Raw genomic sequence first — 17,134 nt, 5'->3', positions numbered from 1 at the left:
GTGTGAAGGATTGTTCAAATATACAATGTGCATTTTGTAAGATATGTAACTATAATTCAGACTTCGATTTAGATTAGATAAATTGATACACCATTCATTAACAATTTGGCCAATCCAATTTGTGAGTCACTTGTATGTCAATGATATGATAGAAATTCCTCACAATTGGCAGCATTAACCTATATAAAGGCTACACAAAACGTAACACAGCTGTTATAAACACGGCTATAACTTAAAAACTAATAATTATTTTCACAATATTTCAACATAGAAAGAAGAATGATTTATTTACATGCAATTTATACCCCATTTGTCCAATGATGTTCAATATTAATAACACAGTAGTGCTTTTAAACAAAAATACCAGAATTTAAAAGTTGCAGTTTACAGCGATCAATGGATATTACTCAAGCATTGTGACACGTAAAACCCGCTATTATAGTCACGCTGACTTCAAATCAATACAAATAGTAGGCATGTCCACTAAAAATTGAAGTACTTTTAAATTGATTCAGACCTAACTTATTGGCTGGGAATTGATGAAAGAAACATTTTGGCGTTTAAATAATCTTAATCGGACGTTTCATTCCAGAGATATGGCCTTTTGAGTGTTACGGTTTTATATAGGGCTGCTAGAACATGTTAAAAAGTTAAAGTCCAAAAAGGATTACTAACAGAAAGTGCAATTTTAAGGTACTTTTTCTTAATGTATTTATTAACTAGCGTTATCTGGAACATTATATTTGCTTATAACAACATGAAAATAAGATCATCCTGAAAATTTAATCGATTTTGTTGACATACAACAAAAAATATAAGACCTCAAAACCCATGGTTTGTTTGGTGAAACCGCAAGCATGATCATAGATGGCCGCCATGGTAGTCTTAAACATTGTTCAATCTTTTACGGTCAGCACATTTTATCTTCAAAAATTATTATATTTCATCATGGCATAAGTTTGGTAATATTAATCACTACCAATTTTGAGAAATTAGCTCCAACTCAAAGGTTATCTTTAATACATTGAGCAATACACTGTGTGTGCATGGAAGCCATGATCCCGGGGCCATGATGGATAGCATATGAAATGGACATGGTAGCAGGGCTGTCAACTCTCACGCATTGGCCGTGAGTCTCACGCATTGGGTCACTTTCTCACGCCAATGTAGTATAATCTCACGCCTAGGTAGTAAATCTCACGCAAAAAGCTGGAAAATGAGTAAAATCTCACGCATCATCTTGAATAATTTGTTGCTCCTACCCCCCCCCCTCCCCCCGCTTTTCACATTCTCGGGCGTCAATAATCATGGTACAAATAGAACATTGCAATTCCAAAAAGTTGACAGCCCTGCATGGTAGTGAGAAGTGCATGATTTGAGATGGGCCGCGGTAGGCTTAAACATTCTTCAATTTCTTAACATCCTGTACATTTTGTCTTCAAAAATAGTTACATTTTATGACTATGTAAGTTTGCTTGTCTGATTCACTCCAAATTCGGAAATAATTGCGTTTGAACATGTGATGCACGGAATGGTGTCACTTCAACCTGTTGTAGTTCTCATCTCATTAAATTTTTCATTAAAAAAAGTTGATCTCTGCATGGAGGAAGGTCCTCTCTATTTACTGACCAATCAGGAAAAAGTTTGGTTAATGTTTTCCGTGGAATCAGGAATTTCTTGAAACACCCTGATATAGGCCTACATTTGGATCAAAAACAAGTATGTACGCCATTTAACAGGCCTGGGATTTCTTGTATCGATCAGTTTCTCCATAGACAATACGTGTGTGAGTGCACGCACACAGTAAATGAAAAATCGTTCTAGTGGAAACTGTATGGACAGTGGGCATCCCTACAAATAGCTGCAACTTTTTAATTCGGGTATTTTTCTTTAAAAACACTACTGTGTTGTTAATATTGAACGAAATTGGACGAATGAGGTATCAAAATGCGCGTGATCATCCTTCTTTCTATGTTAAAATATTGGGAAAACAATTATTAATTCTAAAGCTATAGGCATATTTATAACAGCTGTGTTACTTTTTGTGCAATCTTTTCATGGTCTCTGAAAGTAATACATGGAGTGGTGATGAATACTGGAAGTGCTTTCAACTAGAATATGTCTACTGTGTATTTGATACTGGTTTCAAATCAGATTTGTTAATATTCAATTGTACTCAATGCAGTCCAAGCCACTGCTTGGGTTACATACTAAACTATAATTCAAGTGTGCTTATCTAGTAAAAGGAACTAAGGGAACAAACCAAAAGATGGATGTCGTCCTATAAACGTAACTAGTAATTTCGTTTCTCGGCCGACCCCGCCCTCCTGCCAGAAACGTCTTAATCAAATGTTGAAAATTTTCTGGATCATATATTTAAGGTTTACTATGATGCAGTGCATATTAAAGGCCCATTCAGTGATTTGCTCATCCGGACGATCATAAAAATCATCAAAATTCAAATTTTGGTACCTTTGTCATTGTCAAAGATGTGCTAACATAGCCTGCTAGTAGTTCAGCCGAAAGCCACGTAATACTGACAGTATATAAATTAGCTATGTATTTCAATGGGCCTTCAACTTTGTCAATAATGCTGTTTACTTGTTTTTTTGCCCAAATTTTTCATATCAGAAATACCTAATGACAATTTTAACGACTAATCATTCACTTTAAAGGGATTTATACACAATCTTAATTTTTTTTATACTTCGCTGGGATCACCGAATGGGACTTTAAACTGGACATATCATAGGGTTACCACTACTAAAGGCTGTATCAAAATGGTTGGTACCCATCAGTTTTGATGGTTACTGAAAAGCCTGCTACTGCCAAATGCAACATTGGGTATTCTTGAAATGACATAGTTAATAGTTATATTACTGTTTATGACATTATGATACCAATCACTTTGATACAGCCTGTATCACTGCGGATGGGTAAATTTGAGATTAGTATACCTGGTATTCGCCCTTTGCACGGATCCTCCATCTTGCTACCAAAGGAGGTTCTCCCTGCAAATTCATGCGCAAAATATGTATTTTTGTTTCTTGCAATTTCTTAGCAATGCGCCAGAATGCTTTTGAAAGGCATACGCACACACAGCACACACTTTGCGGGTAGAACCTCATTTTGAGATAACCGTGCCATCGGCTAGTCTCGATACAAGTCTCAGGGGAAATTGATAAAACCGGCATATCCACACAACTTGTGTGACCCAAGTACCCTTACTAGTAGACTTCTGTGTTAGTTTCTAACACTTTCTCAACTTTGATAACCTATAACGTCAATAAACATAGGTATTTATATGCAATAAACTTTAAAACAATAAAATTATAGCTTTTTGAACATAAACAAACAAAAACAAAACACATTGTTTCAGACATAAATGAATATAGGTTCCACATTATGCTAGTATAGAAATTACCTTTGATGAGGAAAGCTTATAAACATATAATGACACATGCTTCAGACCAATGTTTTACCCCCCACCCCAACAAAACTAGTTTCGCTTATAGGACGTTATCAATCTTTTGGTTTGTTCCCTAAGTCCTTAGTAATTGATATTGCACTTTTGTCTATTTACATGAAGGTGTAATACAACTATAAAGTGAACAGTGTATGTAACTCAAAAGAACATTTTAAAGGTAGTACTCTTGTTGCCTTACATTACATAACATTATGAAATTCAAATGTTTGATTGAACTGATAAATATTTTGTCAAAGAGAGATATAAAGCTAAGTACCTTTGGCCTATTTCAGTCAGTGATGCATCAAGGTAATTCTGTCTCACACACATATGTAAGCATCATCTCCTAATGTGTGTTCAGTGTAAACCTAAAACGCCATTGACGACATTAACAGAGATGCCTACATATCGCGCCATATCTCTTATGGGAAGATAAAAACTTAAGTTAGTCACCGACTACACTTGGCCAAGCACTATAGCCCAATCTACTCTTGCCTGAATTCATGCACTCTTGGATACGCACGCAACCATTACATAATTAATATATCTTGTTTACTTCAGTCAGGTGAAATGATATATAAATTATTACAGTGTAAATGTAATGTTCAGTGTATTATCATAATAACTTTGATATTTATATTCGCTATAAAGGCAACTTTTTGTTACCAATTAAATCATGCATAACTTGAACACAAATCTATTACCAGCATGTCACAGGTAAACATTTATTGAAATCGTAAAGGAATGATAAAAAGCTTTGTTGTAATACACTGTCATAACAAGATAGTGATTGTTCATTAAATATGTGGACAATTAGTACTAATAAACAATTGTTTTCACAAGTTCAGACTAAGTAATGTCCAAACACAATAATTCCCCTACTTTGTATACAGAAATTGATCAGATCATTTTTCATATATAAGTCTAGGGTCTTATTGTCAAATTAGATATGCATAAGTCACTTGGCACAAGGCACAAGTTAGCAAGCACCTCGATGAGTGTATACATTCTGGCTGCTGCTGACGTAAGACGCTTTCTATATGTACAAACATGTTAATGTATATAATTGTATATTATTCTTTTGTCATGCATTCTGAAATAGTTCTATGAATATGAATACTCAAACATTTTCTTTTTTGGCACCTCAAATGTAGCACACATATTTATGGTGGGATATTAGATTTGTCCAACAATACCATATTAACTTTAAAAAGGTTTTAGCTATTATACAATTAGGATGTCATCACAGATTGCTATAGCCTGCTGACCTACAACAACAATAACAGGTGTGACTATAATTGAAGACCGAATTAATAAGACTAGTTTGCGTCTGACGTCTTGTCAAGCAGACCAAAACGCCATACTGCGCAGGTCAGCAACCAATCACGCTGTGCCTTTGCCCTGACGTCAGACCCAAACTAGTCTTTTTAATTCAGTCTTCAATTATACTTAATACTGATTTCATAGTGTCATACGCTTGCTGCTTTATGGTGATATTTGTGTCACTGTGCAGTTGCACCAAAAACGCTAACAGTGACCTTTGCCAATAAATTGATCATCCTACCGCTTTGCCCAAAGCAGCAAATCACGAGGAGTTGACTTCAAGTCTATTTTGGCCAATTTTGGCAACATTCGTTTCAGAGTGAAGCCGCTGCACTGAGTGTTATTTATTTACAAGCGACAATCACAAAGCGCTTGCTGCAAATCAGCATGACACAATATATGAAATCAGCAAAAGTGTGTGAGGTTTTCACAGATTGCTTAAAAAAATATAATTTGAATTTAATTTTTTATCTCTATCATCATCACACCTGAGAAAATAAAGCAGAAGTAGTCCCAGCCCTTACTGACTTCACCCACTCAAGTCTGGTTCCAAATAATGTAAATTTTGACCAGCAGAATATCTGTATGATGGAGCATATAAGAGGAACATAAACAAGGCAATAGAAACAGCCAAGTCGGATGAGTTCAGCTTCCTCACTTGAAAATCCGGTACCGGTAAGAACATGGCCACCTGAACTGGATTGGAAAATGTCATGACCTGAAACAAACAAAAAAAGAGATCCAATCCATTGTGACCAAAAAAATATGTGCATATACAATTTGTTTATTACATGGCTGTAAAATATTCAAAGCCAAATAAGTGTGTTTTGGGTTTCATTCATTTTACCTGCTGATATGATGGATTTAAAGCAAGTATCAGTGATTTGCTGAACTAGAACACGGTAAAATTCATCAAAATTCAGATTTTTGCATTTTTGGAACAAACACTGCTGTGCTCCGGAAGAGAACATATGGCAAAAGCCGAAATCTGATGTCAAAATGAGGATAGCATGAAAGTACTTGTATTATCAACACAGTGAGGTTGTTAAATTCTGAAACAAGGGTTAACATGTGCAGGTGATGCAATAATGAAAGACAGAGATAATAAGACTAATTCGCCTCTGATGTCAGAGCAAAGGCGTGTCATGATTGGTTGCCGACCTGCGCAGTACGGCATTTTCTGTCTAGTTGTCAGAATTTCAGACGCGAACTAGTCTTTTTTATCTCTGTCTTTCATAATAAGGATAGCAATTTACACTTACAGAGTGATTCATTTGCAAAGTTTTATGAAATTGACATGAGATATTATGATCAACTTGGCCTATAATTGTTAATCATTTGGTGGTGCAATTAGACAAATCTGTTTTCTATACAAGAATATTGTCACTTAAAATATGCCACCTACCTGTCTGTAGAGCAAGCAATGAAGTACCAATGAGAGGAGCTAATGTCTGTCCAGGTTTAGACAGCAGAGCAGATGTACCATATATGAGGGCAGAGACGGCTTGATTCCGTCTATGTAGCACACAATCTTCATCTACAAGGTCACTTATGACTAGGTTAAGCAGTTTACAGGTACCTTCTGTGAACACACGATTACTGTGGAGGAAAAATACAGAAACAATGATGCAACAAACATTTCTATAAACAAACAAATAAATTATATAAAGAAAGAAAGCTACACAAAACTAATAACAGCTTCCAACAAGAGGTAAGCCCTCAAAATAATCAATTGCCGTAATTATAGGTTTGCCTTGGTTACATGTATTTCTGTCCGTTTTCAACCCATTCAAAAACATTAAAATTGCATTGGACTGGCTCCCTGTCAAATTGTTGTTTCAATGTTACCATGCTTACGAGAGGAGCTAAATCCACAAAGACCTCTGCGAATCTTTAATTTATATAAAGTTTGTGTTGTGAATTCACCAAACTTGTATCAGTCAAGAAAACCTTCTACCCTAGGGGTGACAGCTCATCATAGGTGGGCATTAATTGATGTTTTGGACTGGTACCTGTACTTAAAAATTGACTGGCAAAATATCATATGCTGATGTGTACTTACCTTGCTATAAATAGACCTAGTAGCCATATATAATTGGGTCCAAGACAAAACATTACTGTACATAGCACACACTTGCAGTAGAATAGCCACCTGATTACCGTGTATAGTCCATATTTACGACATAGTGATAAAAAGTATAGATTGTTGACATGGGGTACAACAAATGATACCCCAATTAAAAAAGAACCAAGAGCTGGTGACAGAAAACCACCAAGGAGTCTTTCCAAAAATAGAGGGAAAAAGTTGCTGTTGAAATGACAGTTGAAAACCTGAAAGAAAAAAGACAAGAAAACACAGATGTATTATTGGTAAAATATAGGTTAAGTCTGATTCATCATGTCTTTTTTCACATTTTTTGAATAAAAATGCTTGCTATTTATTCAGAGATTGAATGGACAATTCTTGTCTGAGTAAAATAACCCAAAGTGTGAGGAGATCATTTTGTCTTGTTTTCTTTCATACCAGATATGCATGGTTCATTCAAATCTCCTTCTTTCATTCAATTTGTGAAACTAAAACAGCATCACTTTGCTTTGGAAGACTACAAACTTTGATTATTCAGGACATTCCATGCATCTATGATTAGCACAGGCCGGTATGCTGTGTAAGTATAAGGAAGACGGATTTTCTCCACAGAAAATTTACCTGATAACAAGATGAGATCAAAGGATTCCGCGTATGCATAATTTATAGAAGTTAACAAAAACAACAAAGCAGGCCACTCCCAAGTTCACAGAAGAAAGAAACAAAGGCTGCCCCTTATGTAAGACTAAAAGTCCATTCATAATACGCCAATTGCTTTGCGGTGTGTTGCCGCACTGCGTCGTAGTGCAAAATACTGCATTGCAGTATCGGAATAAAGTTCAATTCATTTAAACTTGCAAATGCGACAAGTTACATTGAGTTGTGGCAAAAAGTAATTGATATATCGAGAACGCAATGCACCGCAACGCAAGTGCAGCATAATATGAACAGACTTTTATGCATATTCAAAGGAGATAACAAAACAGTGGTTTAGTGCCGCTCACACGGGCTTCATGATCACGCATTAATAATAAACATAGATTTGTAAGTTTTCACACATAAATTTGTTCCCTATTAGCACAAAGCAGCCAACTAAGTCCCATCAAATATCATATCATTCTAGATAATTAAATTATGTATATATTCTACACATCATTTGGGAATTAAATCATTTAAATCAGGAGAGACGAACATTTTCAATAAACTGACGCCACATATCAGGAAACATATTCTGCGAGTTCACTGTTGCATGCTAATTGCTTTGGTATTTCTTGGTATGGGCTATATTAAAGGCTAATATGCAATGACAGGATGAAAAAGAAAGCCAAGTGAAGTTGGAATGGTAAATGATAAAAGAAAATATTATGGGACATACAATTATCAGAAAGTCAAGGAAAAGACTTGTTGGCCTTTCTTTGTTTTTCTGACAATGTTACATTATTGAACCTGAATGTCCATTGCTAGAGGCATTGTCGTTATTACATTACCATACACTCAGTTTATAAATTAACTAACTAGTCAGTCCACATCAGATTATTATAATAATACTTCCATCATGTCTTTACATAACCTGCTAAGAAAAATCAGTCAATAGAAGCCATTTAAAGTTTAGAATATTTCTTAAGTGTAATTTCAATTTCAGGTTTAATTTAGTGATGCAAAAATATAAAATTTTGGAGTAAAAGAATGTTGAGTGACATTTGCTTTATTGCCACAAAACGTACCTGGACTAAGTTCATGAGAGCAAACCATTTGAAGTTGGTATGTCTGTTAAGTTGCTTGATATATTTCTTAAAAGTCACATCTTCCTGGAATAATTGTGACAACGACTTCTCAGGTTCCTCACTAGTGGATAAAAGAGATATATTTATATGTTAAATTAAGACAGTAATTCATGGTTAAATGATAAAATGCAAGAGAAGGGGGCAGGGGATACAGGGAAAATAAAAGGGAGGAGAGATAAATGGGAGTGAGGAGGAGATAAATAGGAAGAGTGAGAGTGACACAGCTAGATAGATTCACATCTTTGACTATAGAGGGTGCCCTTTATAGCATACTAAAATTTATCTTCATGGCATGCCATGTGAGCAGAAATGGGCAGTGTACTTTTACTGTGTAAGCGTATGGGGAAAATTCAAAATTCATTTTTATTCTTTAGAAATCCAATGTTGTAAAATCTCTTTATGTAGGGTGTATTCCCAGATGCCTATTAAACCACACACAAGCAACTGGACATCATGAAAGTAAAGCGGATTTTAGCTAAAATGGTTTAAAATTTAGCACAGGTTTCAATGGGAAAATGTCGAATCATGCTAAATGGCACGCCATGATTAGAGGTGAACAAACTTTTTGTGATCCAAAAATTGCAATTGCCAATGCAAATTTGGGCAATGAAAAGGCGACATACTTTTGGTCATAACTTCGTAATTATTTAACCTGCAGACATGGTTGAACCATCATTTTTTAAAGAAAATTGTCATCTTTCATTTAATTTCATTTTGAAGAAGATATTTTAAACTTCAAAATTTTATGATTCTACCTAACACAGCCTCCCCTGTAATCACATTCTATGTGCAATTGCCAAGGAGTCAACTTATCCAAAATCGCCATGTGAACAACTTGACTGGTGGATGTGAAGGCAGGGAAATGAGACCTAAGGTTTTACTTGTCAATAAACAGACTCACTGTTCTAAAAAGTCATTATTGTAAATAATCATGACCGTTTAAGAAATGATCAATTTTGGGATATTAAAGTAAATAAATTACAAAGAATTAAGGGATTGAGGATGTTTGTGGTAATTTTGAACTTCATCAAATATCAGCCGATATATCTAACATACCATATTGTAGCCCTGGCGACTAGTTTAGGAAAATGCATAGAATTCTGCTCTAGTAGCCATGGTAATGGAGCTTAGCCTCTGATTGGCTAAACACAAGAACAAATGTAACTTAACTAGGGCACCATTAAGCTCCTTTTCAATCTTTCTAGCCATGTATCAGGTTCAGATACTTACATATGTACCCCTGAGAGTCTCTCCTCTCTCCTCTGTAATCTGGTGAAATGTTTTCTTAGAGTTCTAGACATGATGACAAAACCTGTCACTGAGAAGGCAGCAAGAAGTATACAGAATAATTGGAAGTCTGCCATGTTGTCTCTGTCCCACACAATGTATGATAGGAACACAGATGCAGAACCAAAAGCACTGAAGAATGAACTGTAGAAATTCAACTGGTTCCTGGGATTGGAAAAAGAAATTAATATTAATACGCAACACAAAATGTATGCTGTTAGAAATTGCATTGTGACATTTCAATGCCATCATCAGAGATGGTAAAATTTCAAATCTTGTTGAGTCGGCCTACTACATGGGATTTGTCTTCACTAGTATGAATGTTGCAGAGCTGCCAACATTGGAATATGTAAATGCAGAAGATTTCTGCGAAGTGTAAAAAAGCTTAGGAAGTGGCACTCTCGCTAAGGGCAGCGGCCGTTCGTGGGATCAGCGCCCGAAACCTCCTGGATGTTAGCTCTTTGCGACCCTTACAAATGCCTTTTCAAGGCTACTCAACCTTTTTTTTTTTTTTTTTGCAAAAGGACAGGACAGTGGGCGTATAATTGATTTTGTTTTGATTTTTAGCCAGATGGCTGTAAATGCAGAAAATTGTCAGCAAATGAGGAAGTCTTCTGCAGGATCAAGAAGGGTTGGCAGCTCTGATGTTGTACTTCAAAGCGCCAGGTCAGGTACCTATACCTTAGCAATGTACTCCATTAAACTACCTTTTACATTATTGGACGCAAATAGTGAATAATGGGTTCGATTTGGCAAAGCTTTTCATGCAAGTAACTCATGAAGTTACAAGCACCACAGTCATGGTATAGTAGATATCAATGTACTTTCTCTCTGAAAGTGGTACAACTTCATGATTCTACTCAGTGGTAGTGGTACAGCTTCATGAATGTCATTTACTCAGTTACACACAGGAACATTGTCCCCTTTGCACAAGCCAGCGTGCATAGCAACCAGCTCGACATGGGGAACTGCACATGCGTTCACTGGTTTTACAAGGCTTTTTCACCTTGAGTGACATTGGCACGACCAAGAGAATATTTAAAGTAAATTTGCGTCAGAATGTTGTGAAAACTTCTATAAAATGGTCATTCTGGTTAGATAGTTAACATAAGGTACCTTTGTAGTTTTAGTTTGAGTACAACGCAAATACATAACCTTGCATACCTAATGAAAATACTAATCAATCACGAGTGACTTAGACATTACGCACAAGCGGGCGTTCATGTATACTGATCGGGATTGGTCAACATTTAAATGTGTTACCATGAGATAACATCTCATCGTCGTCTTCGTTCAACTTCAACTGTCTCTTTCATACTCACTGAGCACAAGACCAAGAATTCAACCTTTGCAGACAGATCATTTTCATGTTATGGACCAAAACTATGGAATGCATTACCAGAACATATCAAAACCACCTCTTCAATTGACATTTTCAAGAAACTGCTTAAACAACATCTCTTCAATATTGCTTTCAATCAGTACCTGTATTCATTTTGCTTGATTTTGGACTTATCTGATGTTATGATGTTTTATGTATTATATTATTCTTGTTTTCATCCATTGTTTATGTTTTCATGCGCCTTAGTGCAAATTGTTTTGGATTTTGGCGCGGTATTAAATTTCAATTAGTAGTAGTAGTAGTAGTAGTAGTAGTAGATTGTCTGGTGGTTCTTACCTCTCTTTAGCAGCCAATGCCAAGTCAGCTAGCAAAGCTGTATGATGTAGATCTACAGCTGTCAAGAATCCATCATAAAGACACAAACACACAACAAACTGTAAACCGGGGTTCGTCCAAAAGAACCAAAATCCAAGGAATGAGATGCCCAGTAGAGGACCACTTGTTGAAAGGATACCAATACGTTTTAAGATCAGAGATGGTGAACTAACAAATTTCCCATCAGAACTGTTGGTAAATGAAAAAGAGTTCTGATGATAGTTGTAGGACCAGTTTGAGCGAGGAGAACCATAAATAATCAACTCACATGATTTCTGTCTGTGACAACAACATTGGCATCTTTTTCAGCTCTTGTTATTTTAATGAGAAGAAATATTTGAAAATAAGTCAAATTACACATCACCAAGGCTCACTTCATACTTAACAGTTTTGATCACCTTGCCCATAATGGATTGGATCAGGTGCTACATGTATGTCCAGGGCTATTAGGTAGGCACAAGGGCTTTTTTACCCCATGGTTGCCCAGTTTGGGCTCACAAACTATCGGACCAGGAGCCATCTTTGGGACGAGGAGCTCATCTTAGCTCCTGGTCCAGGCATATTAATATTATGGCCTGTGTATGTCTCACTACTTTTCTGTCATGATGTTGCCTTGCCCAGATATTTTTTAAATACTTCTGTCGGTGTTAATTTTATTTAAAGAATGCCTTAATTAATGTGTGCCTTTATGAGACATTATTTTATTATTTTACACCTGGATGACAGGGCAAGCAAGATCCATGTAGTACACATTGCTTAGGATATTTTCAATTATCAACTGCCACCTGTAGGCAAGTGCCAAATTCAAAGCCTGGACCTGACTCTTTGCTACTAGTACCGTAACCACTAGGATATAAGCACACCCTCTCTAGATGAGCGACTTGACCAAATAATGGGCATAGGTTAGTAATTGAATTTTAATATCTTTCAAATTTGTATAACATAATTCATGCATAATGTACCAGTAATTTCTATCACCTATGTCAATGTTGTAAACTTGAGAATTTCAACTTTTACCAGATACTTTTTTATTTGATTATGGTAGTTCTGTATGGAGTAATTTTTCTTGTGAATCTCAAGCAAGGCTGCAAGTGTTACAAAATCAGCTAGCCAGGACAATTTTATCTGCTGATATTAGAACACCAATAAGTAACTTAATGAGTGCACTACAGTGGATAAAACTAAATGATAGATGGAATAATCAACTTCTTATTTTAGTTTTAAGTGTTTAAGAAACCTGGGTCCATCTTATCTATCATCTAAATTTGAATTTGTTCATGATAGTCATATGCATATTACCAGGAATCATTCATCAAATACTCTTGTTGTACCAAAATGTAATTCAAATTCAGGCAAGCGTACATTCCATGCCAGAGCTGTTAATACTTGGAATGAAATTGCACCTCAAATCCGCAAAGAATTAAATAATATGTCTTTGTATCAATTTAAAGCGCGAACAAATACTTCTGCTAAATAATTTGGGATTTCTATTCCCTTATAAATTGTATAAATTGCCATATGAGTTCAATACTATTTATTATGTTATTGATTTACCATGTGTAAGATGTAAATTTACTATGTATCAATATGTATTACAGTATTGTATAATTGTATGAGGGCCTGCTTGGAAAGCAGTGCTTGACACTGAAGTGGAATTACCCTCAATAAAGAAAGATTATTATTATTATTATTATTATTTGGTCAAGACATGTGAGAGCAAAGCATCTGTTTGATATAAGAACTTGGCCAAAATTACTACTGAGCTTACACCAGAGTGCACCATTGTTTCCAGAATGCTTTGAAAAAAAGTAGGTGGGCCTAAACCTGTGTGGTTATTTATGGTAATTGAGTATGTGTGGAAAAGTCTTAAAATGTGTGCACTGGAAAAAACATTAGAATCACACCCAATTTATGCAAAGTCTCTTAATTTGAAAGAACTTTTACCAAATATATATTGTACTTACCTTTCCGATTTCAGCAAGGATTTGTCACTCAACCAACCAAAGAGAGGATCATTCAAAGAATTCCACAAAAGAAATATTGTCTGTGAATCAAATAAAAAAGTCAAGAACTTTGAAAGTCAAAATCACATGTATTGAACATGACAAATGTGTTGCAAATTGCATCTAATTGACTGGAAAAATAACCACAATCAAATAGAAACACCACAAAAACAAATCATGGCTATTCTGTGAAAATGATCTTCTACAAAATGAATTCTGTGGTCTACAAAACACCTGTACTTCTGCAGACATGATGCTCCTATCATAAACATATTAACAACAATGAAGTTGTGCATATTGTTTCCTCATCACAATTATATTTGGAAGTTCTGCAATAATTAAGATGAGTGCACATTTAGGTTATACTGCACAATGAATTATGAATGTTCATAGCATGCTCAATTTGAAGTTTTGCCTGATAGGTAATGGGATGAACCTCAAATTGTACATTGTCTATAAATGTACTGTTGGTGGGCCACAGTTCTTGTGATCCAAAAGTTTGAAGCAAGAAATGATAAGGTACATTGTAATTGTATGACATTCTAAGGACATTCTACGTACAATGTACATAGAATATCCTTGATCTGTACATTGTAACACTCACCTCTCCTATCCAGAATGATGCTTTGTCTATCTTGTATATAGATACAAACACATCCACATGGTAGAGTAGAAATACATTGTGAAGAATGGAGAGGAATAATGCAATAGAACCATAGCACATTGCCACATACGTAGAAGTACCCATACTGCAAACTGTAAAAGATACAGCTTACAAACCAAAAATGTCTCCAAAGTTGTGCATTTTGTTTCCCTTTTGCAGCCTCCTAGTCCAATTCCTCTGCAGCAATGAGTAATGGCTTATTTGAGAGAATGGGTCAGCTGGAAGAGTAAGCTCACTGTATGTGTGTAAAAATAAAATAATTCATAAATTTGAGTATCCAATGAAAAAATATTTGCCATATGGTAACCAGTGCACACTGCTGTTTAACACCTTCTTTGACTATTTAAAATGAAATTACAAGTTTTAAAAAGATTGTTTAAAAGTACCACTTACCATTCAAAATGTACCCCCTTTCTGAAAAGTCTTGAAAGTCTTGAAGTCGTAAAAATTGGGCTAAAATTTGTGAGTCATTCACAACAGCATAGTGAGCAAATTTTCTGTGCCTTGGAACTAAAAAGTTTGGAAACACTGCACAGTGCATGCCACACAGTACTAGCAAATAAATAAACATGGCACATCGTCATCATCCCTATATCTTCGTGTCAAAAATTGCCGTGATAGTACAGCGACTCCTCTCGTTTTTCAACAGCTACGCCAGCGATTTTGTTCGAGATAGGCCGAGCGACTCAGGCTAAGCATACCATGACTATCATATGAGATACACACAGAGTTTCTATATTTTACACATTATTACGATTTGTGCATGCTCTAGTACCCCATATGATGTTTCTATTACAAGAAAATCGATTTGTTTTCAGGTAAAACCAGGGTTTTGTTTCCAGTACACTCACTTTCGAAAAGCAGTACACTAATTAGCGGGGCCTTGCAGCTTGCTGTGGATATCTTTTACTGCATTTTTTGTGTAAAGATTTTGAAATCCAATGTAAAAAATGTGATATATTTAATTTTGAGAATTATAATTCTACTTTATAAGTATAAAGGAACACGTTTAGCCCAGTCAGTTAAGTTCCAGGTGCAAGCCCTATAACACAATGCGTAAACTTTCTTTATCTGTGTCAATAATAGAATATTGATTTCAACGGAGTATTGAGTACATCACATATTCCTGCGTTGAAACGGACTTGCCTTTGATTGGCTGCATGCTGCTGATGCAGAATGGAAATTTATGAATGAACTTTGCGTCATACACGTTGTTAGCTCTGATTTTGCAACATCACGGTTGTACGCGCTCATCACAGATTTATTGCAAAAATGCCAAAATATTTAAAGTCTATGACTCGCGCAGTGCGAAAGGTAAAAATTTTAAGTTCTTTCAATTTACATACATGTTTAGGTTCTGGTTCTGGTAAGCCGACATATTGTGCTTGAAGGTATTAAAGTCAACTTGACCAATGAACTGGCATGTCATGGAGACAAGGTCAAGGAGATGTGCAGTCTGCAGAAAAATGTTTCAATGGTAATAGCCCTGGTAAAAACTAATAGTCATGATAAAGTTTTTGTTTAAACTTCCGTGGTCGTGCCTGTGCGTATCGCGTACACGAGCGTAAACGCAAAAGCAATAAACATATATCACGCTGATTGGCTGATAAACCAATGCACTTAAGACAACAAGCCGGCTGACCCATTGGTCTTCGGCGCGGCGCGTAGTAGGCGACCTTGTCACTTCTCGCGATCACAATTCACCAGCGCGCACCAGGACCACGGAAGTTAAAAAACAACTTTATAGTCAAATGTAGTAAACCTTTGACGCGCGCGACTACCGTGATGTTGCAAATTCGAGCGCTAACAACGCGTCGGCGCACAGTTCATAAATTTCCACTCAGCAACAACATATCGCCTTAGCAGCCAATCAGAGACAAGTGCGTGCAACCCAGTAAATATGCGATGTATCCTTACAATACGCGCTCGTCAAAGGTTTACTGCATTTTAGTAGTACATGAGTATACACAATTTCACAATAGTGAATAACTTAAGGGGGTACTACACCACTGCCCAATTTTGTGCCCATTTTTGCATTTTTCTCAAATATCATAGCGCATTGGTGACAAGTAAGATGTGTATATTATAGGGGCAAGGACTACAACTACTGCACTGGAAATTTTATTTCAGCACAGACAACAGTTGTGGAGTTACAGTCAAAAATGAGGGAAACCCAATATTTGATCAATAAATCAATAACTACTTGCCTTGAGTTGCTGAATTTTCAGTGCAGTAGTTGTAGTCCTTGCCCCTATAATATACATATCTTACTTGTCACCAATGTGCTATAATTTTGAGAAAAATGCAAAAATAGGCACAAAATTGGGCAGGGTGTAGTACCGTCCCTAAGTAGTTTAAGTTAAGCTTACTTCATGACTTGAATTGCAAATTGCATCTCAATCAAATGAATCGAGAACAGAATCATTACCTGCCAGACATAAGCAAAGTACCATGCCAAATAATAGCTTCACCTGTACATAAAATACATGGAATGTAGGTGTTTTCGATCATACATACCATTTTATGTATCATAACCCCATCATGAATTTCCCGGAAGTCGATTGATTATTTACCGATAGTATTATGGATACAGTTTACGGACCTCAATAAACCAGCATTTTGTCATGATTATTTCAAATGTAATTTATATATTGCGATTCACATTGATTGAAATGAAATAATAGTTAGTTCAAGACATGATAATGAATGTTTATTTTCGCACTTAAAATCACACAAAAGGAGAAAAGTTCAATATATTTTAAAGACATCCATTTTAATACACACTCAACGTCAATATTTGTAAA

The 17,134-nt window shown here is 35.8% G+C and overlaps 1 protein-coding gene across 4 annotated transcripts; it reads right to left on the bottom strand.

The window, feature by feature from the left end:
• Positions 1 to 1,332: 1,332 nt before the first annotated feature.
• LOC140148922 (transmembrane protein 180-like) lies at positions 1,333 to 16,897 on the bottom strand. Of its 4 annotated transcripts, none has more exons than XM_072171030.1 (9): positions 16,848 to 16,897; positions 14,271 to 14,565; positions 13,628 to 13,707; positions 11,625 to 11,852; positions 9,890 to 10,111; positions 8,600 to 8,720; positions 6,852 to 7,120; positions 6,195 to 6,388; positions 1,333 to 5,507 (listed from the first exon to the last, which is right to left on the bottom strand). In XM_072171030.1, the coding sequence occupies exons 2-9, from the start codon at positions 14,412 to 14,414 to the stop codon at positions 5,272 to 5,274; spliced, it is 1,494 nt and encodes a 497-aa protein (XP_072027131.1). In that variant the 5' UTR covers positions 14,415 to 14,565; positions 16,848 to 16,897; the 3' UTR covers positions 1,333 to 5,271. The 4 variants fall into 4 exon arrangements, with proteins under 4 accessions (XP_072027131.1, XP_072027130.1, XP_072027133.1 ...); XM_072171029.1 differs by having other exon boundaries at positions 16,759 to 16,887; XM_072171032.1 differs by having other exon boundaries at positions 16,700 to 16,886.
• Between the last annotated feature and the right edge of the window lie 237 nt (positions 16,898 to 17,134).

The sequence above is a fragment of the Amphiura filiformis genome, chromosome 3, assembly GCF_039555335.1.
Source record: "Amphiura filiformis chromosome 3, Afil_fr2py, whole genome shotgun sequence".
NCBI lineage: Eukaryota > Metazoa > Echinodermata > Ophiuroidea > Amphilepidida > Amphiuridae > Amphiura > Amphiura filiformis.
The sequence above is the reverse complement of the archived record's forward strand: the minus strand, read 5'-3'. Positions and strand labels throughout refer to the sequence as shown.